Here is a 27,344-nt window from a genome sequence, read left to right as displayed (position 1 = left end):
TTACAATATACCATGTAAAAGATCTGCTTCAAAATAGTGATAAATACAAGGGTGTCTGTTATACTTTGTTTTGAAATTTTCATAATATAAATCTAAAAATCATTAGATAACTTCATTCATAAAACATTAAAAGGATGTATGGCTGTTTTTTTTAACATATATATAAAATCACAAAATAAGTGGTCTTAGGAAATTTAAAAGTATAATAACAAAAACAAAAAAAGGTAAAAAGATTTAAAGATAAAGCTGAGGAACTCTTCCAGAAAGCAGAACTCCCAAAAGAGATAAGCAAAGAAAAAGGTAAGAAAATTACATGATCAATTTCAAAGGTTCAACACCAGATTATTCAGAGTTCCAGAAAGAAAAAACAGAAGAGAGAATCAAATACAGGAGAAATTCCTTAAAGAAGTGAAATCTGTAAGGACCCATCAAAATGGCAATATTTCTTTTTTTGTTTGTTTTTAATATTTTATTTGAGTGAGAGAGAGAGAGCAGGAGCGGAAGGGGGAGAAGGGGCATTGTGAGAGGGAGAAGCAGGCAGCCCAATGTGGGGCTCCATCCCAGGACCCTGAGATCATGACCTGAGCCCAAGGCAACACTTAACTGTCTGAGCCACCTAAGTGCCCCCAAACAGGCAATTTCTTAAAAGACTGGAACTAAACTTATCAACATGAAAGTTTTGAATACCAAAAATAAACTGATGAATCTAAAGGTTCCAAGAGATGATAAATAGGTTACATACAAAAGAACAGTAACAGGTGTAGAATAGGACTTCTCAATGGTAACACTGCTTCATTTCTATTTGGCTTTGCCCACTTTTAAAATTCCAAGGGAAGGCAAGTTCTTCCATCGACTGCCTAAGAGTGGCACTGCAAGAAGCAACAACCTCTCCTCCTCCTCTCTGCCATCTGCTCAGCAGCCACAAAGCAGCAACCATGTGCAAATTCATTTCCATCCAGGCTGGTGTTGGCAATGCCTGCTTGGGAGCTCTACTACCTGGAACAGGGCATCCAGCCCAATGGTCAGATGCCAACTGACAAGACCACTGGGGGAGGAGATGACTCCTTCAACACCTTCTGCAGTGAGACAGGTGCTGGTGCCCAGGGCAATGTTTGCAGACCTGGAATCCACAGTCATTGATGAAGTTCACACTGGCACCTACCACCTGAGCAGCTCATCACAGGGAAGCTCACCACAGCCAATAACTGTGCTGGAGGGCACCACACCATCAACAAGGAGATCAATGACCTTGTCTTGGACTTAAGCTCAAAAAAGAAAAAACGGCTACAATTACAGCAATGATTTTAAAATATCACTAAAAAGCCGTGATTTTTTAAATCTCCAAAAAATCACTATAGAAGATTAGAATGAACAACTTCATGCCACCAAACTTATAAATTCACAGATGAATAATTTTCTAGAAAACCTTGTGTCCAAATTGACTCAGTAAGAACTATAAAACTTAAATCCATCAACAACCATTAAAAAAAAAAATCAGAAGTCAAACATCTACCCCTAGAGATTTTGAGTCCAAAACTTACAATGGAAAAACTACTTTACAAAATAGGAGGAAAGAAAAATCTATGCTTCCCAAATTATTCATGAGACTTGTGAAATTCTTTTACGGTACAAGACAGTACTGCGAAGATAGCACAGAGGCCGCTTTTAGGCAAAGAGGCTGGAGCGATGGAATGTGGAAAGGGCCCACAGTGACCCCCCGGCTGAACACACACCTGCCCATCAGGCGACCCACCTTAAAACAGCCGACAGTTACCAAAAAAAGCAAAATGCCCATACATCTCCGTACTTTCTCACCTTCTCCTTTAACAAAACAGCCCCACCCACTGCCTTGCTGCCGCCGGTTTCTCCTCTGCTGTCCAGCCGCCCCACCCCCTGCGGTGGGTTCAATAAACGTCTACCTCCTTTGTTCCACCTGGGGAAATTCTCTTCACTGCCGGGGCCACCGGCTTCCACCCCAACGTGGCTCCACATATGCGGGCCCCCCAGATAGTACAAGGAAAGAAGATTAAAATGCAATTTTAATTCCGAACTCTGAAAAAGCCCTAAGCAAAATATTAACAACTTGAATATGACTGTGTACTAAAGTAATAAAATAGTATCACATTCAAACAGGGTTTGAAGAACATTTGCAAGAATTACTGCCAAGCAGAAAAACCGTTACTGTAATAGTAACATTTAATGAACACTCTTGTACCCACTGTATTTTGAAGCAGATCTGGGGATGCTCTTATCATTTGTAAAAATTTCATAATTTATCTCTGTATAAGTATTTTTTTTTAAGATTTCATTTATTTATTTGACAGAAGGAGAAATAGCGAGAGCAGGAACACAAGCAGGGGGAGTGGGAGAGGGAGAAGCAGGCTTCCCGCGGAGCAGGGAGCCCGATGCGGGCTCGATCCCAAGACCCTGGGATCCTGACCTGAGCCGAAGGCAGATGCTTAAGGACTGAGCCACCCAGGCGCCCCTCTGTATAAGTATTTTTTTCTTTCCTTTTTTTTTTTTAAAGTAAGTTCTACGCCCAACGTGGGGCTTGAACTCCACCCCGACATCAAGAGTTGCATGCTGTATAGACTGAGCCAGCCATGCGCCCCAAAATTTATCTCTGAATAAAAATCTTAAAAAATCTTAACAAGGATATGGTCACACCCACAATATTAGCAGGAATTGCTTAATATCAAATATATAGGCAGTGTTCAAACTTTTCTGTTATCTCATTAGATTTTTTTCAAGCAATTCCTTTGACTTACGGTCCAAATAAGGTTCATATAATTTCAAGTCCCTTTAATTTAGGGCTTGCCTTAGAGAACAGAGCTCTCCTTACGGTGATGCAGCCCATTAATAAACGAAGGGACGAAGACGGATCGAAGAAAAGCTCCCGCACAGAGTACGGGTCAGTGCAGGACGCCCACCACGCACCGCCAGCAGCATCACCGAGGCGGCTTCTCCTCGGTCCGCTCCCGGCCCCCCCTCCCCCCACGCTCCGGGCGCGGCTCCGCGTCTTCCCAGCCCCCGTCTCCCCGCCGGCCGCAAAGCCACGCCTGGCTGCCCGCAGAGCTCGGGTGGGCGCTGAGCACCGGAGCGACCACTCCCCACGTCCCCTCTCACGGGCCCCGTCTCCTCAACTCTGCGCGCTCCTACACGCTCACCTGTCCCTGGGGGACCTCGGCGTCGGAACCACCAGTCCGCCGCGGGAAGGGAGAGGAGAGCGCGCGCTGGGCGGGCGGGCCGGCGGCGGCGTCCGGAGGCCCCCAAGCCGAAGGAGGAAAGCAGCAACCACAATTCCCTCGCTCAGCGGCCCCAAAAATCCGAAGGGCGGGGACTACATTTCCCAGGAGGCCCCGCGCCGCCCAGGCCTGCCCCGCGGAGGGATTCTGGGCTCGCGTCCCGGCTGCGCTCCCCGGCGGAGAGGCCGCGGCCCGTGCGTGCGTGGACGGGGGAGAGGGAGCGGAAGGAGCGTGCGTGGGCCAAGCCGGGGCCGCGGCGCGTGCGTGAAGGGACTGGGGGGGGGTGGAATGTGTGTGGGACGGGCTGAAGCCACGGCGCAAGCGTGAGGGGCCGCGGGCGTGGGCGGGGCAGGCCGGGATCGCGGCGCGTGCGTGAAAGGATGGGGGCGGTGTGTGGGGGGCGGGTCGGGGCCGCGGCGCGTGCGTGAAGGGACGGGGGCGGTGTGTGAGGGACGGGCCGGGGCCGCGGCGCGAGCGTGAGGGTCGCGGGGTGGGCGTGTGTGGGGGGCGGGCCGGGGCCGCGGCGCGTGCGTGAAGGGAAGGGGGCGGCGCCTGTGGGACGGGCCGGGGTCGCAGCGCGAGCGTGAGGGGACGCGGGGCTGGCGGGCGGGTGGGGGGTGAGGGGGCCCCCCCCCCCCCCCCCGGCGGAGAGCCGGCAGCCACCCGGACGGACCCTCCGCAGCCCGGTGGCCGCGGGGCGCCTGCTAGCGGAGGCCCGGCTCGTCATTGATTTGCCGTTGCTGCTGCCGTTGTGACGGATCGCCTACCCCTGCGCGCCTGCTGGGTGCTCGCTGCAGGTATACGCGCGCGCGCGCGTGTGTGTGTGCGTGTGCTGGGTCCTTCCCGCAGCCCCCGGCTTGCTAGCCTCGTGGTTGTAGGCGGACGATGATTTCCTCGGTGAGAGGGCTTCCTCCTGGTGTGGTTTTCACCCCGTGCACGAATGACGGTTTCCCCGTTGCGGGGTACTCCTTGACTTCACGTCGTGGCATTAACGGCCCACGGTCCTGTTTGGCAGGAATAGTGGCGACACCCGAGTGTCTAAGTGTGCCCTGCGGGGATGGCGGTGCCCGTAGGCCTGAGCCAGATACTCTCAGTGATTCAAAATGAGGTTTCCTCTCGTCCTGCTTTTCCTTTTCCCCAACTAGGGCTAGCTGTGTAACATCTTGCTTATGGCTTTTCTAGCATTTGCTGAAAAGGATCGTGCTCTTTTTGTTAGAGCAGGAAATTTCTTAGAGTGAAAGCCTTCCGTTCCTCGGAGAAACCAGACGTGGTTACGCTGGTTTTCAAATACATAAACCATTGGATTCTGTTCGTGGAGAGTGTAAGAGCCGCATGCTGCTTGCTTCCTGAAGAAGTAGGTCTGTTTTCGTACGTGTAGCTGTAGAAGGGGCTGGATAGGTTTCTATTTCTTGGTCTAGCCTAAAAATACAAGTTAAATAAACCTTTTCACTTACTGTTGAAGTTATATTGAGTTACTTTCCTCAGAATTTCTTGTCGTATCAGCATCCTCGGTCTTTAAGATCAGGCCAGTTGCTGTGTGGTCTTTCACAACAAAATTCTAAAAAAGCCCTGTATCTCTAGCTCCCACCTCCTTAATCTTTAGTGTGTGTGTGTTTTAAATCAAAGAGATTAACTGGAGGTGGGTATGTGTTTAACATAGTTTATTTTTCAGAGACAGCTCAAGTTTAATGTGTTATTTTTCCTCGATACGAGAGTTGTTACGCTATTCAAAATGATACGTGTCATCCGATATCTGGTATGGTGTCACAGGCAAGGTTAACACCAGCCTTACGTAGATCCCAGCCAGAGTCTGTGGAGAAGGTGAAGCATTTCAGTTCTTCAGTATATTGTCTTTTACGAAGAAGTAAAAGGGAACATGAGATGTCATCCAGAATGCGTGCTGACAAACCTTGTCAGTTGGCAGTGTCGACTGTAGTTAACTCTCCGGACCGTTAAATAGCACAGCTCCTCCTCTGTCTTGCAAAGCTTCCTGGACGGTGAATTTCACACATTCTTGCCTGTTCTTGAAAATTGTTCCCTTGTTCTGTCATTTCTTCTCTTAACACACATTTCTTGGGCTCTTAGCATGTGCCAGCCACAGGGCAGGCATTTGAGATACAGATAAAGAAGGAAGCCTGTTTATCAGTATTTTATATTAATATTGTCTCCAAATTCCGCTTAGGACAATACCGTATTTACGTAGATACAAAGCATACCTTCTGGAAGAGAGACTACAAAATTATTCTTATTAATTAACTATACCCCCGCCATGTGAAAGAGATTCAGTTAACATCAATGAGTTTTTAGTAAAATGACTGAGAAGGAAATATGTAAGTGAACAGATTGCTTTACTGTCCTCAGTAACAAGCTAACACATGTCTTTTTGGAAGAAAGTCTACTCAACAGTACTAGAATACCTAATATTAATTTTAACTAGAGATATGCCTGCACTATATGAGAAAACTTTAAAACCTTACTAGGAGGTAGAAGAATAAAAGATGAATGGGCATGAGACCAGTTCTGTTTTTTATTAAATTCAGTTGTTAAGGAAATATAAATGGAATTTTTTTCAAGAACACCCATGCACTATGTTCTTTATGTCTTCATCTTAAAAATGTTTGGAAGTGGCTTATTGCTTTTCATAATTTGGTGAGAAAATGTTTCTGTTAAAGAGAAATACTCCTAGAAATGATGGGTTTCCTTGGTTTACATGACGTAATTCAAACACTGAAGGCTTAGTAACAGTTTAAAAAACTTTTTAGGTTTTAAGAATTTTTATTTTGAGGAAAAGGAAGCTTCATATTACAACATCTCTGTTTTGCTTACAATACACCTTGACCTGCAGTACTCCTTGCATGTCTCCTATCAGAGTCGTTGTCTCCTATCACATCAACATGTCTTATATCTTCTGGCCACAAAGCAAGGTCAGGACTGGGTGTGGCATAGGCTGTATATGTATCCCTGACACAGTACCAACACCCAGAGCATCGTTTTTGCCTCTTTCACACAGTACCTCTCTGCTATCTCATTCTTGCCTTTTCTCATATTTCATTATGAAAACTTTTGAGCATACAACTAAATTAAAAGAATACTTGTAAACCACTCTCCTAGACTCCACTATTAACATTTTACTTATTTTAACATACATTTATTTTTTCATCAGTCCATCTTTTTTTGGTGTGTATTGAGTTAATTGCATGTATCAGTATACTTCCTCTAAATACTTGAAAATGTATATGTGTTATTAACTAGAATTCAGTATTCGTTTAGCTTTTTGTTTTGATGTAAAATTTATATAAAATGAAGTGCACAAAATGAAAGTATACATTTTCTGAGTTTTCGCAGATGCATGGTCTTTGCCTTTTGTATCTTCAAGTATGTCTTTGCCATCTCTCCTGGCCCCAGAGTTCTAACTCTGTGGCTGCTGGGTCCTTTTGCTAATCATTCCTTGCCCCTTGCACATGCTAAAAACTAGTGAACTTACTCAAAATGTAAAGAGATCCTGTTCTCTTTTGTTAGGAAGCATATACTCCAGGGGTGCCTGGGTGGCTCAGTTGGTTGAGCATTCGACTCTTGTGTATTGTTTCGGCTCTGGTCATGAACTCAGGGTCCCAAGTCAGGCTCCACACTGAGAGAGGAGTCTGCTTGAGACTCTCTCTACCTTTCCTTCCCCCTCTACCCCTCTCCCTGCTCCTTCGTTCTCTCTAGAATAAATAAATCATCCTTAAAAAAAAAAAAAGAAGCATACACTTCATAAACCTGAGTGAAATGCTGTCCCTGACAAGGTCTTGCCTATCTCTGGGTACTGGCGCTCCAGTACTGGGTCTTCAAATGGAGACTGGAGGGCAGACACCTTGGGAAACAGACACGTAATTTTTGTGGGTGCTCCTTAAGTGTTGGACAAATGCCAGTGGAACAAATATGAAGTTGAAAGCACTACGCTAGTCTCTTAGGTTTCGAATGAGATTATCCCAGTTCTCAAGTAGTTCCTTATAAGGGAGGTGGACAGTAAGTAGGGTGTTGAAGTGCTAGAATCATGTACAAAGTTCTCCGTGATTACTGGCCAGGGAACAGTTATTCTCTCTGGGACAACAGGAAGGCTTGTCAGAAAAGGTGGCATTTAAATGAGGCCCAGAGATCATGGGGCGAGTGCAGCAGGAATTAAGTTTGAAATGTTGTCAAGGCCATGAAAGTAGATGGTTGTGAAGCTTGTATGCTCAGTGACCTGGTTGGAGCCGTGCTGCAGAACCTCTTATGCCCTGGATAGTCTCTTTCATACCCTTCTGGTTCATACTGAAAGCTTCTTGCAGCCCATCTGTGCCCTGGTGGTAGGCAGAATAATCACTCCCCAAAGAACCAGAACCTGTGGATATATTAATATTGCTATATGGCAAAAGGGACCTTGCAGATGTGATTCAACTAAGGACCTTAAGATGGGGAGATTACCCTGGATTGTTCGGTGGGCCAAGTATAATCACAGAGGTCCATCTGAGTTGGAGTAGGGAGGCAGAAGGTGAGCATCAGGGGGAGATGTGACTGTAGAAGAAAGGCATAGAGAGAGCTGGTGTTGCTAGCTTCCTGCCTTACAAGCCTCCAATTGATGCCTCCATCTGAGCTTCTGACTCCATCCCTTGCCCTGTTCTCTCCTCTGGCTCCAGTCTGCTTGTCTGTTACTTCCTTCCTCTCAGTCTACAGACGACTCTCCAGTCCCCAGCACCTCTTCCAGGTGTGCGCTTTCTCTTCTTTTTTCACCTCCAAACTTTTCATTCCTTTTGTGGAATTTGTCTGCTGTTGCCAGCGATATATTGAGACCAGTCTCCCCTAATCACTAGTGAACCCTTATCTAACCAATCCTGTACATTATGCTCCTTAACTTACCCAAACTCTTTTAAGTCTCCCCTCCTTGAAATTCTCTCTTCTGGCTTTTGATACACCTCTCTTCCGGATCTTCTCATTCTCTAGTGGGTCTTTCTTTGCCTCCTTCGTGGGCTTTTCTTTCTCTTCTATTTGCTTCCTAAATGTTGATTTTCCCAATAATCTAATCCTGGTCTTACACTTCATTTTACTCTTCACATTATCTTTGGTTGACTTTATATACTGCCATGGTGTCATCTGATAATACCATTAACTAACTTTATGAAATCTTACTGTTTCTTAGTGGGCTTTATAAGAATTATTATGTCATAGGGTTGTTGATAGGAATATATGATCTCACTTAGACTCTTGTCCACCTGCCTACTTCACCTTTATCTCATAGTGGAAGAACATAGTCACTCTCAAATCTGTGACAAAAGACCATCCCCTACCCCCAAAATCTTGTTGGAGAATATAGCTGAGTAGTTTGGATAGATATAGAACAGAAATGTCAAAGGCAGATGATACAGCTGGATAACCCTCACATCTACATATGTTTCCTAAATGTCATTTCTCTGTCCCACTTTCTGAGTTTAAAACCAACCCCATCAGGATGTGAGGATGATCTGGCTGCAACATCTGTCACCCCATTGATCACCAAGGTTGGTTTAGCTGATCTGGCCAGGTAGGTGGGTGTCCCCTTCCTCCTTCACTGCTCCATGTGCATCCCTCCCGAAGTTGCAGGTTCAATCAAAGAGGACAACCTTCGGGGCGCCTGGGTGGCTCAGATGGTTAAGCGTCTGCCTTCGGCTCAGGTCATGATCCCAGGGTCCTGGGATCGAGTCCCGCATCGGGCTCCCTCCTAGGCGGGGAACCTGCTTCTCCCTCTGCCTCTCTCTCTCTCTGACTCTCATGAATAAATAAATAAAACATTTTAAAAAAAATTAATATAAAAAAAAAAAGAGGACAACCTTCCCCAATAGAGGAGGACCATTCTTTGGTCAAGGGTATACAAGAAGCTGCGCTCCCTGCTAGAACTTCCAAACAAGCTCTCAAGGTCCGTTTGTAGGAGAACAAGTTTCCAAGACTCCAGACACATCCAAATGAGGCGCTGCATGTGGCAGTCTGCCTTTCTTTAAAACAAAACAAAAAACAGCCCAGTACCATCATTTCTCTAGTGCCTACTCCTGCTGATACATTGTTGTCATATCGGTCACCCAGGAAACTGGGAGTCATCTTTAACCCCAACCCATCTTCACATCCATATCCATTTGATTTTCAGGAAATACCAATCTTTCCAAAGTCTGCCTGCTCTGCATTTCTACCCTTAGTCCTAATTTGTGTTCCCATCCTCTGGATTATGGTTTTAGCCTCCTTCCTTGTTCCTTTGCTACTGTTATATCTTCCATCAGTACATTACACAACCACCCCAAATGCAGAGGAAGCATTTTTAAGGTGCAAATTTAGTATCATATCTGGGCTTATAACATGTAGGACAGAGTCTGAAAATGGCTTTTTTGTCCTTTTGTGACCTAGGTCTGGTCATGTGTGTCTGTGGGCTCCCTTCTGGCTGTTCCCTGCCCTTCACAAGTATGCACCAGCTGCAGTGAGCTCCCTTCCCCATACATCATTGTCTTAGGCTCTGCCTTTGTTTACACAGGTCCCCACCCTTCTTTGTCTGCCTAATTAGCTCTAGGACCCAGCCTTGAAATCACCAGGTGGTGCTGGGTGCTATTTTCTGTGCTCCATGACCCCTTGGGCATGCATGCCGTTGTCAGAGCAGTAATCATAGTGGACTATAGGTGTCCATTTTCAGTGTCTTCAGCTAGACTCAGCTGCTTGCTGTCAGGAATAAATACTGTATTCATGTTTTTATCTCCTGGGCCTTGTACAGAGCCAGGCGCATAGTAAGTGTCTACTAATTATTTATTAAAATGACAGAAGATCCAAATATATAACATCAAGATAGTAATCAACTTACCAGCTGTTTCCCTAAACACAAAACTCATCCCAGTATCGCCACATGGCAGTGACAATTGTTACTTTAGAGAAATCAGTTTTGGCCAGTTGCACAGAAAGGTATCAGTGATAAAAGAATCTGATTATTCCAGGGTGCCTGGGTGGCTCAGTCAGTTAAGCATCTGACTCTTGGTTTCAGCTTAGGTCATGATCTCAGGGTCTTGGGATGGAGCTCCACGTCGGGCTCTGTGCAGTGCGTGGAGTCGGCTGGAGATTATCTCCCTCTTCCTCTGCTCCTCTCCTGCTCGTGCATGCGTGCGTGCTTTCTCTCTAAAATAAATAAAATCTTGGGGCACCTGGGTGGCTCCCCAAGATTAAGTGTCTCTTCAGCATCGTTAAGCATCTGCCTTCGGCTCAGGTCATGATCCCAGGTCCTGGGATCGAGTCCCTCAGCGGGAAGCCTGCTTCTCCCTCTCCCACTCCCCCTGCTTGTGTTCCCTCTCTTGCTGTCTCTGTCTGTCAAATAAATAAATAAAATCTTTAAAAAAATAAAAATCTTAAAAGAATCTGATTATCCCTAAGAAGTGGTAGGATTTAATTAATTGATTAGTTCAAATAGATTTGAATAGTTGCATAGATTAAATAATGGCTTAGATCAGTGATTCTCAAACTTGGCTTCACAGTTGAGTCACCCAGGGAACTATTTAAAAGAAACAAAAGCTTGGCCGCTCACCACAATTAAGTCAGAATCTCTCAGAGAAGGATGGCATGGGATCCAGGTGTCATAATTTATGAATATACTTGGCATTTCCAGCATTCAGTTAGGGCTGAAAACCACTGGTTTAGGGAAAGGTTTGAGTAAGTTATCAGAACTGGAGGTTAAGGGAAGTTAGGATGACATGAGACTAATTGCAGGCTTTTTGTATTTTATATAATCCTAAAATGGGAGAGTTAATGGAATGGACCTTAGATACCTATGTAAAGTAGAGGCTGTACTGTAGTGTTTTTAATAAGATCTGATTGAAAATTTATTGGTGGCCAGAATTTCCTGCTTTCTTAGGCAACCTGATCTATTTCCAGGTGTCATATGGTTATAATATTGACTTGTAATTGATTTCTTTGTGACTGCACACATTACTCCTAATTCTGCCCTCTGGAGCAACTCAAAATAAATATCCCTGTTCCACAGGACCTGTAAATATGTGAAAACCATTCTCTTGCTTCCATAAAGTAATTTCTTACACAGTTTAACATCCCTGGTTATTTCAGCCTTTATTCATGTGACATTGAAAAGTAAGTTCCAGGGGCGCCTGGGTGGCTCAGTTGGTTAAGCGACTGCCTTCGGCTCAGGTCATGATCCTGGAGTCCCTGGATCGAGTCCCACATCGGGCTCCCTGCTCAGCGGGAAGCCTGCTTCTCCCTCTGACCCTCCTCCCTCTCATGTGCTCTCTGTCTCTCTCATTCTCTCTGTCTCAAATAAATAAATAAAATCTTTAAAAAAAAAAAAAAAGAAAGAAAAGTTCCAGGAGCGCCTGGGTGGCTCAGTCGTTAATTGTCTGCTTTCGGCTCAGGTCATGATCCCAGAGTCCTGGGATCGAGCCCCGCATCGGGCTCCCTGCTCAGCGGGGACCCTGCTTCAGGGAGCCTGCTTCTCCCTCTCCCACTCCCCCTTCTTGTGTTCAGTCTCTCTCTGTCAAATAAATAAATAAAATCTTTAAAAAAGAAAAGAAAAGTAAGTTCCAGGAAAGGTTAAGAAACCTCCTAGTAAGTATTGGAGCAGGGACTTGAACCTGGGCAGTCTGGCTGCAGAATCCATGCTATTAGCCACAGTTGGAAATATGCAGTTGAGGTTGAGGAGCAAGGTCGGGATAGAAGACAGAGTGGTCTATTCATGTAGCCAAAACACAGTTCTGTTGTGTGCCTGGCAGTGGGATAGACAGTGGGGATAAAACAAGTAGGTACATTGTGTGTCCTGGAAGTGCCCAGGGGGGCATTGAAAGTGGAGACCGAGAGATGCAGCGAATCATTAGAGAAGACTGAGAACCAAGATACACAGAGGGAAGCTAGGTGAGGAAGGAAGCAAAGTAAATAAAGAGCTTCAAGAACAATCAAAATGCCAACAGTGTCCTCTGTAATAGATGTCATTGGTGAGAACGGTTTTTAGTGGTGTAGCAGGGCAGAAGCCATACTGCTTTTATGCATGTAAATTTGCATAGAACTGAGATGGAAATCCGTAAGATCTCCAGAAGACAAAGGGGGAAAACAATAGGAAAGAAAACAGATTCAAAAGAACTGTAAATACAAACATGGGAAACATTCAAGCCCAGTATTCAAAAGGTGGAAATTAAAAATACAATCTAAGTTTAAAACACCTTAAAAACGCAATGTTTATAGACTTCTGTTTCTGGCCAACATGGAATAACAGGGACAACGGCAACAACAACAACAAAGACAGACAAAATACATGAAACAATCGTTCTAAGACCCTGGATATCAGATGACAAAGGACAGTCATCCCTGGGAGATGGAAAATCAACGAGGTAAGCCTTCTGATTGTCCCAGTTTATTGCCTTGAGAGGGTTTCCAATTTACAGCAGAGGAAGGAGAACCTGAGGTGGAGCCCAGCAGACTTCCTGAGTCAAGGATGGAGCTGAGAATCTGGGGAGAGCAAAGCAGCTGGAGTTCATAGGACAGATCACCAGAGAGGACAGGTCTGCAGAGGGTCTCCCACGAGTTCTCAAGAGCACAGAGCAGCACGTGTGTGTGAGGAAACTCCACAAGGCCAGGGAAAGAATCCTCTAAAGGGTTGGAGGGAATAGTCCTGATATTTGCATGGGGAATACTGCCTGTTACCACTAGCCAGACTGGAAAACTCTCGTAATTCCTGGAACATTGGGAGTGGAACTATTTATGTAAAGCACTGAAAGGAAAATTAACTCTACTTAGAATTCTAAATTCAGCAAAAATATTTTTCAACAACAAAGACAAGACAACAGAATGGGAGAAAATATTTGGAAATTATATATCTGATAAGGATTTAATATTTATAGGATATATAAATATATATGTACTTATATGTAGAATATGTAAAGAACTACAGCTCAATAACAGAAACACAAATTATCCAATTTAAAAATGGGCAAAGGACTTGAACAGACATTTCTCCAAGGAGGATATGCAAATACTAAATACATGAAAATAATACAAATCAAAATACAATGAAATACCACTTCACACCAACTAGGATGGCTATAATAATTTAAAAAATGGAATAACAAGTTTTGGCAAGCATGTGGGGAAATTGGAACTCAGCATCACAACTCACAGTGATGCTGCCACTGTGGAAAACAGTTTTGTGGGTCCTCAAAAAGCTAAACATGCAATTACCATATGACCCAGCACTTCCACTTCTAGGGATAGACCGGAAGGAATTGAAAGCAGGGACACGAGCACATACTTGTATGACAGTGTTCACAGCAGCACTGTGCACAAGAGCCAATAGATGGAAACAACCCAGGGGTCCATGAGCAGATGAAGGGACAAACAGAATGTGGTCTCTCCCTACAATGGAATATTACTTGGCCGTTAGAAGGAATGAAGTTCTGATTCATGCTACAGCATGGATGAACCTTGAAGACATGATGTGGAGTCACGTAAGCTAGACACAAAAGGACAAATATTGTATGATTCCATTTATATGAATTTTCTAGAATTGGCAAATTCAGAGAGACAAAGGAGATTAGAGGTTATTGGAGTCTGAGGGGATGCAGGAATAGGGAGTTTGGTTAATGTTTCAGAGTTTCCGTTGGGGTGATGAGAAAGTTTTGGAATTATTAGTGATGGTTGTACAATATTGTGAATGTAATTAATGCCACTGAATTGTACACGTAACAATAATTAAGATAGCAAATTTTGTTAATTTTTTTACTACAATTTTAAAGACTGATAATGTAATTGCCAAAACCATTGGATTGTATACTTTGAGTGGATGAATTGTATGGTATGTGAATTATATCTTAGTAAAGCCGTTTAGAAAAAAAGGGCAAAATGAAGACATTGTCAGACTTAAAAAGCTGAAAGAATTCATTACCAGCAGACCCACATTGCAGGAAATGTTAAGCGATGGCCTTCAGGGAGAAAGGAAATGAAACCAAGTGGAAATCTGGATCTACAGGAAAGGATGAAAAGCAGTGGCAATGGTAACTACGTAGGTAAATATATGATATTTTTCTTTATTATTTAAGTATCTTTAACAGATAATTGATCATGTATTGGTTCCCTATTGCTGTTAACAAACTATCACAAACTTAGTAGCTTCAAAAGCACCCACTTACTGGCTCACAGTTCTGTAGGTGGAAGTCTGACCCTCTCTGGCTGGGTTTTCTGCTCAGATATCCAACAGCTGCTTTCAAGGTGTTAGCTGGCCTGGGTTCTCATTTGGAGGCTCTGATTGTTGGCAGAATTCAGTTACTTGTGGCTGTGGGACTATGATAGGACTGGCTGTCAGCTGGGTGTTGCTCTTAGCTCCCAGAGACTGCCCCCATTCCTTGCCATGTGACACCATCCACCTGCAGGCCAGTAACAGCACATCACGTGTTTCTTGTGCTTCTAATCTCTGACTTCCCTTCTCTGATCAGCTGGAGAAAACACTTTTTCCTTATCTGTAAAGTAAGGGTGTTAGATCAAGGCAGGTTTTGTGTCTTGGTTTGTTTTTCTCAAAAAAGAGGATTTGTAGCAGCCAAACCATTAAATTAAAAATGAAATTTTGCATGGAACCCCAGAGACTAAGGAGAAAATGGCAGTTTACATAGTTCTTCATACTCCTGGGAATTTCAGACATTGTAGATACATTTTTGGACTATCTCTGATGTTCTTCTTTGTGTGGTGGGTGTTTGCATTATACCCAGCTGGGTGTGAGGGAGTCTAGGTTGATGATTTATGAAGCCTCCCTGTCACAGCAGACTTTCTTCATCTTTCTTTCTTTTCTCCAGCTTCATCTTCTCAGGATCTCCATTACTCAAAAAAGCATCATCAAAAACAAGGAGGGCATGGAAGCCAAGTCACTAACTGCCAGGTCCCATGTAAGTTGGGCTGCCTTCTTTGTTTTCCAACTGAGAATCCCTTTTAGCTTAAGTTCTGGAGTTCCTTTGCCTAGAAACTTCAGAAATTATATCTTGGACACTCTCCTCTGGGAGACTAGCACTCTTTTGTTTGCTTTATTTGTAGATGCAGTTTTATTCATATGTTATACACTATTCATATACCTTTCATATAAAAGAAATGCACGTTTAACAGTGATGTGGGCAGGAGTCAAGTGGGGTAATATTAAGCACTCCGATAAAATGCTTTGATCCACACTAGGGAATGAAGTCCACAGCACACTTCCTCCCTAAAAAATTAGGTGGGAACTGGGAATGTTGTGCCTTGAGGGTCTCTCTGGTTCCTGGTTGTCCTAGATGTGGAGCTGGCTACGTAATGCCTCCATGGGGAGCTCAGGCACAAGTTATGTACTTACTTAGGGGTAGCTGCCACCCAGGCATGAGGAGCTTGGAGGAGGGTGGAACCTCTGGGAACATCCAGGGTGGGAGACTGGTTCCCGTGTGGGTCCAGCTTCCCCTGGAGCATCCTGTATGTATTACCTCTGGTATATTGAAAATCCCACCAGAAAGTGTTGTGGTTTTTGCTCTCAGCTGTGCTACATATTTTGAAGGACTTAAGAAAACTAGTCTATTATATTTACCCAGATATTTACTGTTTTTGTTGCTCATCCTTCATTCTTGAGATTTAAAGTTTCTCTTTGGTAACATTTCCCTTTTGTTTGAATAACTACTTTTAATATGTCTTTTAGAGTAGGTTTGCTGGTAACAAATTCTTTTACTTCATTTTAGAGTATATTTTGCATCATTCCTGAAATATGTTTTCACTGGATATAGAAATGGCTTGACATGGGCGCCTGGGTGGCTCAGTTGGTTAGGCGACTGCCTTCGGCTCAGGTCATGATCCTAGAGTCCTGGGATCGAGTCCCACATCGGGATCCCTGCTCAGCGGGGAGTCTGCTTCTCCCTCTGACCCTTCCCCCTCCCATGCTCTATCTCATTCTCTCTCTCAAATAAATAAATAAAAAATCTTAAAAAAAAAAAAAAAGAAATTTTTTTCAGTATTGAAAAAACCATTATTCCCTTGTCTGACCTTCATGGTCTTTGAAGAAAAATCCTCATTCAAGTAAGTGTTTGTGTAATCAGCATTTCTTTTTGATGTAGCTAATGAAGAAGGCCTTGCTTCTGTATCTATTGTTTGTCAAATTACTTTGTTACTATTAAAATATAATCTCCATTTTTAAAAAATGCTATTCAATGTTTAGCAAAAATGTCTTGGATAATTATTTTAGATCAGAAAACATGGTGAGGTTGGTCTCTCTTTTTTTTAAAGATTTATTTATTTTAGAGAGTGCGTGTGCGAGTGGGCGGAGGACAGAGGGAGAGGGAAAAGGAGAGAAACAGACGTCCCACTGAGTGTGGAGCCCGGCATGGGGCTCGATCTCATGACCCTGAGATCATGACCTGAGCCAAAACCAAGAGTTGGATGCTTAATCTACTGAGACACCCAGGCGCCCTGACGTTAGTCTCTTAAGCATTAAGTTGTACTTGGACTGAGGACTGTTTTTTTCTGCTTTGAATTAGGTTCTTTATTTCACAGAATATAAGTGTAGATTAACTTTGGTGTCTGATACTCCTTGCTATAGCTGTTCATAACAAACTTGATTTAAATAAAAGTGCTTTTGGGGCCCCTGGGTGGCTCAGTCACTTGGGTGGCTGACTCTTGGTTTCGGCTCAGGTCGTGATCTCAGGGTCCTGGGATCGAGCCTCTTGTTGGGCTCTGCGCTCAGTGGGGAGTCTTCTTAAGGATTCTCTCTTATTCTCTCTCCCCCTGCCCCTCCCCCCAAAACAAACAAACAAACAAATGTTCTTCTGACAGTTTCTAAACCTAGAGCATAACATGGAACTGCTTTTTGGACATTCCTTTTAGGACTTGACCAGAACCCAAATAAGTACTACTCACTTTTGGAATAAATTTTGGTCCATCCTCTTTTCCTGCCCCAGTGCTTTCTGCCTAATCTCTCTTTCTGTCAGTACTCAAGAAGGGGAGGGCAGAGAGATACATCTGGCTTATTACAGATTTGTTCCATGTTGTAGACACTGGTGACCTTCAAGGATATACTTGTGAACTTCACCAGGGAGGAGTGGAAGCTGCTGGATACTGCTCAGCAGATCATGTACAAAGATGTGATGCTGGAGAACTATAAGAACCTGATTTCCTTGGGTAAGACTAACTTCTGTTCTCAGAGATATCCCCCTGCGATGATTTTGGTTTTTTATTGATCAAAAGGTATGGAGAATGAAGCACATATATCAGAGTGTGAGCTTAGGGTTAGGGACCTAATTTTGGGGGGGCATAGAAGAGGGTTTTGTACTCACTTCTGTTTTTGAGGAAAAAAATTTTTTTTGTTTTGTTGAATTTTAAAAACATGCATATTTTGCTGCCTCTGTAGCCTCCCCTTGTCTACTCTTCAGAGTCCCCCCAGGACTAAGGGGTTGGGGCTGAATCTGGGATGCTCTTTGTGTCCAGCCCAGAGTTCCCCAACCCCTGTGCAGTTCTTTATCTTTTGCTGTGCACAGGGCATCAGCTTCCCAAACCAGATGTGATCCTCCAATTGGAGAAAGGGGAAGAGCCATGGCTGGTGGAGAGAGGGATTCACCGGGAGACCCATCCAGGTGAGTACCAGTCAAGAGACATTGCAGGCAGTAACCCAGATGAGCTGTTACGGGCCGGAATACCTGGACATAGTGGTCCCTAGTTCTCCTCATTTCTAGAGAGAAGACTGAGTTTATTTACCTTCTATTTCCCCATGACCAGTCTCTCTACAGTCTTATCACACATCATTTGCATTCGGAAACAAGGATGTGTTCTTCATGAAAATTATCTTTCTGTTGATATACTTGTTTCAGCTCTGTTGGTCTTGCTTTCCTGATTCTTACACTGATTCTAGCGTCTCCATTCTCTTATTTGTCATACAGTCTTTTCTTTCCTCCTTGCCTGCCTTTTCCCTTTCCCTTTTCCTGTGGCTTTCCTGCTATATGTAAGCCATGCAGTGGGCTCAGTAACCGACCACTCTTCTGAGTTTGCAGAGGGCTTTCCAGCTCCTGCTGGCTGAACTCCTTTCTCTCCAGAACTGCTGCTCCCAAAACACCTTTTTCTTACTCTATTCTATCTCTCATATTTCATGTTTTCTCAATTTATTCCTATTTTGTTTTCATCTTAATATCTCTAAAATGCAAATCATTATGTGGATTCCGAACATCATTCCTTTCCACAATTTCCCTGTGCGTTGAAAATCTGCTTTCTAGGTTAAGAAATAGAAGGTTGAAGGGGCACTTAGGTGGCTCAGTCGGTAGAGCATCTGACTTCAGCTCAGGTCATGATCTCAGGGTCTTGGGACTGAGCCCCACATTGGGCTCCCTGCTCAGTGGGGCGTCTCCTTCTCCCTCTGCCCTTCCCCCCCTCATTGTCTGTCTGTCTCTCAAATAAATAAATAAAATCTCTAAAAAAAAAAAAAAATAGAAAGTTGTTTTTCTTCTTCTTCCTTTATTCTATAGAAGCAGTCTTTTCCCTGACCTGTGTTTGTAAGTGCAATCCTCTGGCATCTTCCTCCCCAGCCATCTTGGGTGCTGCTGTCTGAGTCATACTGCACATAACCTCCTTGGTGTGTGGTGAGGCATGTGACTCCACATGACTCCAATGTGGCCTAGTCATGCTGTGAGGACCTGTGTTGCCTCTGTCCGATCCCCATTGTCCACACGTATTTGGTGCTTCCTGCATCTTGAGCTTTGAGTGTGATGTGAATAAAGTCTGTCAGTCTTAGTTGTCCTCTGTGAAACTTCTTATGACTCATCGTCAAGTACAGGTCCCTTCCTTTTCTGAGCTTCCACTTTAAGTGTACTTTTAAATATCATAAACTATTTTTTACTTGTTTTACATTTGGTCTTATAGGTGACTGCCTCAGTTTTCTGCCTCAAAGACAAGTCCTTCAATACACCGTTAAGAACTTGATCAGCCAGCTGCTTTGGTGCCTTGGGAGGAAAGATTGTTTTGTTTTCTTTCATTTCTCCATTATTTCCTTTATTTATTTCATTCCTGTGTTCATTCATTTAGGAAGCTTTCCTAGATGTCTCTTGATGACTATCTAAAACTAACTAGATCAACAGTTTAGATTTTTATTGAGAATTTGTTGTCAAAAGAAATACTGAAGCTCCATGTGCTTAAACACATGTGCTTAAACACATGTGAGCTTCATGATCAGTGTGGAAAGTATAATGAGTGGTGGATCTAAAAATGCAAATGGGGGGGTCACCTGGCTGGCTCGGTTGGTGAATGTGTGACTCTTAATCTTGGGGTTGTAGGTTCAAGCCCCACATTGGGTGTAGAGGTTACTTAAATAAAATAAAATCTCTAAAAAGAATACAGATGATGAGTTGATGAATGGATGTTTTATGTTTTAAGTATAATTCACTTGAGTGTTATGTTACATAATACATGGACAAATTTTAAAATTTTGATGAAGGAAAGCACCCTATTCATATGTTCAAACACGCCACTCACGGTTGTTCTGCTTTGGTACCCAGCCCTCACTCTTCCTCACACATGTTCATTTTAGAATTTTCCAGTTGGCATTTGTGGTTTGAAAAAACTTTCCATGCAATTTTGATGCCTTGAGTGGAGGGGAGGAGAGGGAAAAGATGGTGCATTTCCTGTCAGAAATCATGATGGCAGTACACAAATACACACACACACACACACACAATAGGCTGGTATTCAGCCTTAAAAAGGAAGGAAATTCTGCCATCTGCTACAACATGGATCAACATTGAGGATATCATTTAGTGAAATAAGCTGGACACAAAAGAACAAGTAATGTATGATTCCTGTACATGAGGTTACTTAAAGTTGTCAAAATCATAAAGACAAAGCATAATGGTGCTTAGCAGGTACTGATGGGAGGGGAGAACGGGGCCTTACTTTTTAAGAGGTACCAAGTTTCAGTTCTACAGATGAGAAGAGGTACGGGGATGGCTGCACAACCATGTGAATGTATGGAGTACCTGAAGTGGCCCTTAAAAATGGTAAAGATGGTGAATTTTACGTTATGCCTAGTCTACCACAATTTAAGACAGAAAAAAGGGGCGCCTGGGCGGCTCAGTTGGTTGAGCATCCAACTCTCAATTTTGGCTCAAGTTATGATCTCAGGGTTGTGGGATTGACCCCTGTGTCCAGCTCTGTGCTTAGCAGAGAGTCTGCTTGGGATTCTCTCTCTGCCTCTCCCATCTGCCCCCCTCCCCCTGCCCAATAAATAAATCTTTGAAAAACATTTAAAATTAAAACAGAAAAAGAGATCAGGGTGGGGAAAAAGCTAGTGACTGACACAGTAGTGAAAGAGGATTGGGAATGGTGGGTTCCCACAAAGAGGGTGGCAGTCAGGAGCCTGGCACGGGGATCATTGTCAGGTGAATTACTTTCCTGGTGCTGCCGAGATAAAGTTCCACAAGCTGGGTGACATAAGTGTGCCCTCTTAAAGCTCCAGAGGTCACAAGTCTGAGATCAAGGTGTCAGCAGGGTCATAGGCCCTCTGCAGCCCCTAGGAGAGGATCCTTCCTTGCCTCTGGTGGCTCTGGTAGTCCCAGGTGTTCCATGGCTTATGAGCACATCATTTCGGTCAGCCACCACCTTCACATGGCTTCCCGGTGTGTCTTTGTGTCTCCTCTCCTCTTGTAAGGATACCAGTCATCTTGGATTGGGGGCCCAGTCTGTACCAGTACAACTTCATTTAATGACATCTGCAATGATCCTGTTTCCAAATACGGTTGCATTCTGAGATATTGGTGGTTAGGACTTCAGTGTATCTTATGTGAGGCACACAATTCAACCCATACACCAGGTAAGAATAGAATATCACCTCACTTGTGTAGGGAGAGGCGGTACTTTGTAAATAGTGTTTTTTGGGGATGTCTGGCTGGCTCAGTCGATAGAGCATGCAGCTCTTGATGTCGGGGTTGTGAGTTCAAGCCCCACGTTAGGCATAGAGATCACTTTTAAAAATACGGCTTTTTTTTCCCCCATAGGTTAAGAACCTAACATTTTGAGCGCCTGGGTGGCTCAGTCAGTTAAGCGTCTGCCTTCAGCTCAGATCATGATCCCAGGGACCTGGGATTGAGTCCTGCATCGGGCCCCCTGCTGCTGCTTCCTCTGCTTCTTCCTCTCCCTCTCGCTCCCCCTGCTTGTGTGTGTGCGTGCTCGCTCTCTGTCAAATAAAATCTTTAGGAAAAAAAAAAAAACGTTACATTTTACCTAAAAGGCATTGAGAGACAAACAGGCTTTTAACCAGGGGAAATAATGTGCAGTAATACACACAGATATAAGCAAAGGAGCAAAAAAGTCCAGGAGAATATGAGTTAGGGGCTAGGTTGTGAATTAGTGTCCTGTGGTTTGAGTCCTGTCAGTTAAGTCCCCCCCCCTTTTTTTTTTTTAAGATTTTATTTCTTTGGGACAGAGAGAGAGAGAACATGAGTAGGGGGAGGGGCAGAGGGAGAAACAGGTCCCCCGCTGAGCAGGGAGCCCAGTGCAGGGCTCGGTCCTAGAACCCTCAGATCATGACCAGAGCTGAAGGCAGATGCTTAACTGAGCCACCCAGGCGTCCCAGTTGTTAAGTCTTGGTGTCTCAGAACAAAGGAATCAAAATACAAGACCAGGAGAATATTAATAATGATTACTGTGGTATTGCTTTGACCATACATGTGTCAGAGTCTGTGACGAGCTCACACCTTACAATACTTAACAATAATCTTACACCACAAATACTGTTGTCTCTTGGATTACAGATAAGCAAAGTGATATTTGAAAAGTTGAACAACTAGTCTAAATTCACCACTAGTAGCATTAAAGCTTCGATGTAGAACCTGTATCTGGATAACTTGTGTCCAGTTGCTTTTCCAGGCTGTCACGTGGCCTTTCCGAGAAGTTCCTGTGCCAGTTATCTGGGCATTACTCTGTAGTGCTTTGGTGGTGTCAAGAACAGGCCCTGTCTTGGCATATAGTTGGACTCATGTCTTAGGAATGTGAAATTGGCTGTAGTTGGGAAGAATGCACGTCAGGAGAAGGCCCTGGCAACAAGTAGACATGTTAGGTTCTTGTGTCATTAGATTAGATCATGGGAGTGTAGGCCTCTCTGAGATTTCTCTTATTGGCCCCCAGCACTGACTGTCCGATCCCATGTGTCCTACCCAGTCCTGTGTCTTCTTGCCCTCATTGCTCCTCTTACCTGCTGCACAGCCCAGCACCTTTCCTGTTTGCTGTTCTTCTCTGCCCTTTCTCACTGTCCATGAAGGCAGCCATACAAGCAGCTCTATACAGCCTACATACTTGTTTCCACATCCCACCATTCAGGCCTTAATATGTTTTTTTTTTTTTACTTACACAAAAGTTTCTCTCTCTCTTTTTTTTTTTTTTTCAGATTTGGAGACTGCAGTTGAAATTAAATCATCAATTTCCAGTAAGAGCATTTCTAAAAATAAACAATCCTATGGCATTAAAATGGAAGGAATTGCAAAGAATGATCTCTGGTGTTTGTCATTAGAAGAAGTCTGGAAATGTGAAGACCAGTTGGACAAGTATCAGGAAAACCAGGAGAGACATTTGAGGCAAGTGGCATTCACCCAGAAGAGAGTACTTACTCAGGAGAGAGTCTGTGAAAATGGTAAATATGGGGGAAACTGTCTTCTTCCTACTCAGCTGGTACTGAGAGAGTATTTCCATAAACGTGACTCACATACTAAAAATTTAACACATAATTTAGTTTTTAGTGGTCATCAGGAAAGCTATGCAAGTAGCAGTGAATGTGGTCCAGCCTTCTGTCAAAACATTCACCTTATTCAGTTTGCAAGAACCCAGCCAGGAGATAAGTCCTACAAATGCCCTGATCCTGTTAACTCTCTTACTAGTGGTACATCCCTTGGTATATCAAAGAGTATACATAGGGAGAAACCCTATGAATGTAAGGAGTGTGGGAAATTCTTCAGCTGGCGCTCTAATCTTACCAGGCATCGGCTTATTCATACTGGACAAAAACCCTATGAGTGTAAAGAATGTGGAAAATCTTTCAGCCGGAGTTCTCACCTCGTTGGCCATCAGAAGACTCACACTGGTGAAGAACCCTATGAATGTAAAGAGTGTGGAAAGTCCTTCAGCTGGTTTTCTCACCTTGTCACCCATCAGAGAACTCACACAGGAGACAAACTGTACACTTGCAGCCAGTGTGGGAAATCTTTTGTGCACAGCTCCAGGCTGATTAGGCACCAGAGAACTCATACTGGAGAGAAACCCTATGACTGTCCCGAGTGTGGGAAGTCTTTCAGACAGAGCACACATCTCATTCTGCATCAGAGAACTCACGTGAGAGTAAGGCCCTATGAATGTAACGAGTGTGGGAAATCTTACAGCCAGAGATCTCACCTTGTGGTGCACCACAGAACTCACACCGGACTGAAGCCCTTCGAGTGTAAAGACTGTGGAAAATGCTTCAGTCGAAGCTCTCACCTGTTCTCCCATCAGAGAACCCACACTGGAGAGAAACCATATGAATGCCATGACTGCGGGAAGTCCTTCAGCCAGAGTTCTGCCCTCATTGTGCATCAGAGAATTCATACTGGAGAGAAGCCATATGAATGTTGCCAATGTGGAAAAGCCTTCATCCGGAAGAATGACCTTATTAAGCATCAGAGGGTTCATGTTGGGGAAAACACCTATAAGTGTAATCAGTGTGGGATTATCTTCAGCCAGAACTCTCCACTGATTGTACATCAGATAGCCCACACTGGAGAACAGTTCTCAACATGTAACCGGTGTGGGACAGCGCTTGTCAACAGCCCTAACCTTACTCGATACCAGACCAATCATATTAGAGGAAATACTTATTAATATAGTGAATGTGGAGAGTTCTGTACAAAGAGCAATAACTTTCTTTTGCATTGGAAACTCCTTCTGGGGAGAAGCTGTGTAGATGTAATCTGTGCAGAAATGCTTTCAGTCTTGTTACTACCCTTTTGTGCACTAGAGAGCTGGTCCTAGAAGGGGAAATAACCCAAGATTTCATTTTAGTACACAAATACATCAGCTTTTCTTTCCACAAATTCCTACAAAAGCAGTTGTCCTCGGAGCATTCTTGACCAAGCCTTAAAATGCTAAAATCTGAGAAGTAGGTGAGTTGTTGAGAGGTTATCCAACTTTGTTACCTTCTTCAAAAAGATAAGAGTTGCTACTGCAAAGAATAAAAAATTGATACAGTTATCGTAACAAAAGTGGAAAATAGTATTCCAGTGAGTTAATATGCCCCCCCTTTTTTTTTTACTTAATTGTCTTTCTGGGACATTTAGTAGTGTTTACTCTGTTTTATGTGTCTGATTTAAGCCACATTTTGGTTAGCAGCAGGGAAAATGCTTATAATGTAATGTAGAAAAATAACATTTACTAGTAATGGTACTTACTTTAAATATATTTGCATGTCGGCAAGAATTGGAAAAGTACCCATGGATAAATGACCAGAAATGATTTGTTAGGTAATGGGATTGAGTTTTATAGTTTATTCCATGTTACTCTGATAATTATTTGAAGATATTTTTAAATATTAAGAAAAAGATATCCAGCTTCTCTATTCTATCATCAAGGACACTCAAAACCATCTACTAGCAGACTTTCCCATTCTGTGTTGTTTAGGGTCATAGTTAGAGTTGCACTCTTTGAGACAGGGTGCTAAAGGCTCCTGGGAATTTAGAGACAGTGATTCTTCGGACATGGGGATCTAGAGGAAGATTAGGTATTTGAGCACACCAGGGAGGGTCCCCATTTGAGTGGGAACAGGTACTTGGGCCATACTTAGAGCAGCTATGCTCATGAAATAAACAGCAGTGCCCAAAGCCACCCTCCTTCCAAGGTAGTCCTTTATCTTTGTGAAGGAAACGTAGTGGTTAAATGCATAAGCTTGAGCTAGACTACCCAAGTGGAAATTCCACCTCTGCCCTTAACTTGCTGAGTGAACTTGGGCATGCTGCCTAACCTCTCTGTGCCTAACTTACAGATCTCCGCTTCTTTAAATTAGGGATATTACTTACCTTGTAGGACTGTGGTGGGTATTAAGTGAGTAAACACATAAGCAGTTTAGAATAGTGCCTGATGTATATTAAGTGCTTTATCATTGCTAGCTGTGGTGATCGATTGGTGTTACTGTTGTTGCCTCACCTTGGTGTGTGTCATTGAATTTAAACCTGGCTGAGTGTGAGTAAGAGCTCACAGGGCTCTTGCTTCCCTCCCAGCCACGTTTCCCTCTCACCTCCGTCAGCACTTGGCCTGAGGAAATCAGTGCCCATATTGGGTGTATTGACTCATTTCCGAGGATCAGTAAACAGCTTTTAATGTTGTATACGAAATCATCTTGTTTGTACAGAGGTAATATCTTCTAGGGAGAGGAGCCTAATCTTCAGATTCTGTGATAAGTTCATGCCCCCAAAAAGATTTAGCAATAGAACCTGTTTTAATTCTCTCTTTCATTCTGTAAATGGATCTCCTGTGTATAGGGACTAGCCATTATCTGCCATTTGCCAGCAAACAAGATATATGTTAGATGCTTAATGATTGATGGTTGAATGATAAATATTTTTGAGACCAAGAGGACAAAGATCTTGATGTCTCTCTCACAGGAAAAATCTAGAAATGATTGCTAGTGTCATGAGACTTGGGAGCCACAGGGAACGTAAGACCATCTAACTTGTACTCTTCATCATACAGTTGAGATAAGGTGAGTTGGTGCAGGTCTCACGTTTTGAGTGAAGTTAGACCCAGAACTAGATCTCTGGTCTCTCAGTTACTACTGCTCTCCTCGGTGCTTATATACCAATACATAAAATGCACTCCTTTTAGAAGGAGTCTTCATGATAAACAGCAATTCTTGATGGGAGTGGAAGAGTAGCCCCTTAACTTGGCCTCTTAGGGTTTCTGATATAACCTGTGGCTCAATTTTCCCCAACTGTTTAATGGAGGTACTTCCAGTATCTACCTCAGAGGGTTGTGTGGATTAAGTGAGATAATGTGTATAAAGTATTTAAACAGTGCCTGGCACACAAGTACTATATGTGTTACTTACTACTAATATTACTAATGCTGACACGCTAAGGAATGTAGGAAGAGAGAAATGTCTGTGGATGATCACTAAAACAGTACTTACAACAGTGCAGAATTTGCAGTACAAAATGTATAATATTATGCAGACATTAAAATTATGCTGTTTGCTAACAAGAAAAATGTTGATGCTGTCGTGTGTGTTGAAGAAAGCATGATAAATAATTGTTAACACGGAGTAAACTCAAATATATAAAAATAAATGAATTGTAAATAAGTGAAAATGAATCTTTCTCAAAACCCTTAAGGAAGTGGCGCCTGGGTGGCTCAGTCGTTAAGCGACTGCCTTCGGCTCAGGTCATGATCCCAGGGTCCTGGGATCGAGCCCCGCATCGGGCTCCCTGCTCGGCGGGAGGCCTGCTTCTCCCTCTCCCACTCCCCCTGCTTGTGTTCCCTCTCTCGCTGTGTCTCTCTCTCTCGAATAAATAAATACAATCTTAAAAAAAAAAACTCTTAAGGAAATTTGTCAAAAGATTAATAACAGTTAACCTACTTTCTTTTCTCTCTCTCCTTCTTTCTTCCTTTCTTTTTTGTACTTTTCTATTTATTCCAAAGTCTCCTCAACAAATATATACTACTTTTAGGATCAGGAAAACAGTCTCTTCAGGAAGGGAATATTTTCTCTTCCAAAGTTTTCATATTCAAATAAACTACTAGAACCTTAATAAGGAAATTTGACAGCAGATAACTCAGAGGTTGCCAGTGGTTTGGGATGGGAGAGCAACTGATAGCAGATGGGACCACGAGGCAACCATTGAGGATGATCTGTGTCTTGATTGGTGGTGGTTGCATGACTGTACTTGTCTGTCAGACTATACACTTGAAGTGGATCCAGTTTGTTGTATGTAAGCTTTACCTCAATAAAATTGATTTTTTGAAAATATTCAGAAAACCAGGAATTCCTGGGAAATCAGAGAAAATCTGCAGCTCCAAGTGAAAGCTAATAACAATAGTAGTATTTGCTGATTTTATAATTCATCTTCATTTATAGACAGCTTAATACAAGGT

General features: G+C 43.4%; 1 protein-coding gene across 8 annotated transcripts; it reads left to right on the top strand.

Annotated features, from left to right (window-relative positions):
- The first annotated feature begins 3,853 nt into the window (after positions 1-3,853).
- ZNF10 (zinc finger protein 10) lies at positions 3,854-26,560 on the top strand. 8 transcript variants are annotated; one of them, XM_035016741.1, is made up of 8 exons: positions 3,854-4,042; positions 12,484-12,598; positions 14,168-14,269; positions 15,050-15,139; positions 17,252-17,378; positions 17,735-17,830; positions 20,887-21,048; positions 22,621-26,560. In XM_035016741.1, exons 4-8 carry the CDS (start codon positions 15,107-15,109, stop codon positions 24,081-24,083), a joined length of 1,881 nt encoding a protein of 626 aa, XP_034872632.1. In that variant the 5' UTR covers positions 3,854-4,042; positions 12,484-12,598; positions 14,168-14,269; positions 15,050-15,106; the 3' UTR covers positions 24,084-26,560. The 8 variants fall into 8 exon arrangements, with proteins under 8 accessions (XP_034872632.1, XP_034872634.1, XP_034872636.1 ...); XM_035016743.1 differs by lacking the exon at positions 12,484-12,598; XM_035016739.1 differs by lacking the exon at positions 3,854-4,042 and having other exon boundaries at positions 11,720-12,598.
- Positions 26,561-27,344: the final 784 nt, after the last annotated feature.

This window comes from Mirounga leonina, unplaced genomic scaffold, assembly GCF_011800145.1.
Source record: "Mirounga leonina isolate KUSES-001 unplaced genomic scaffold, KU_Mleo_1.0 Mir_171, whole genome shotgun sequence".
Taxonomy (NCBI): domain Eukaryota; kingdom Metazoa; phylum Chordata; class Mammalia; order Carnivora; family Phocidae; genus Mirounga; species Mirounga leonina.
The sequence above is the reverse complement of the archived record's forward strand: the minus strand, read 5'-3'. Positions and strand labels throughout refer to the sequence as shown.

Excerpts from the sequence above, each read along its gene's own strand:
- ZNF10 (XM_035016743.1), top strand. The coding sequence starts at position 15,107 with ATGGAAGCCAAGTCACTAACTGCCAGGTCCCAT. Across the intron at positions 15,140-17,251 it reads CACTAACTGCCAGGTCCCAT|ACACTGGTGACCTTCAAGGA; the intron begins GTAAGTTGGGCT and ends TCCATGTTGTAG. Across the intron at positions 21,049-22,620 it reads CAATTCAACCCATACACCAG|ATTTGGAGACTGCAGTTGAA; the intron begins GTAAGAATAGAA and ends TTTTTTTTTCAG.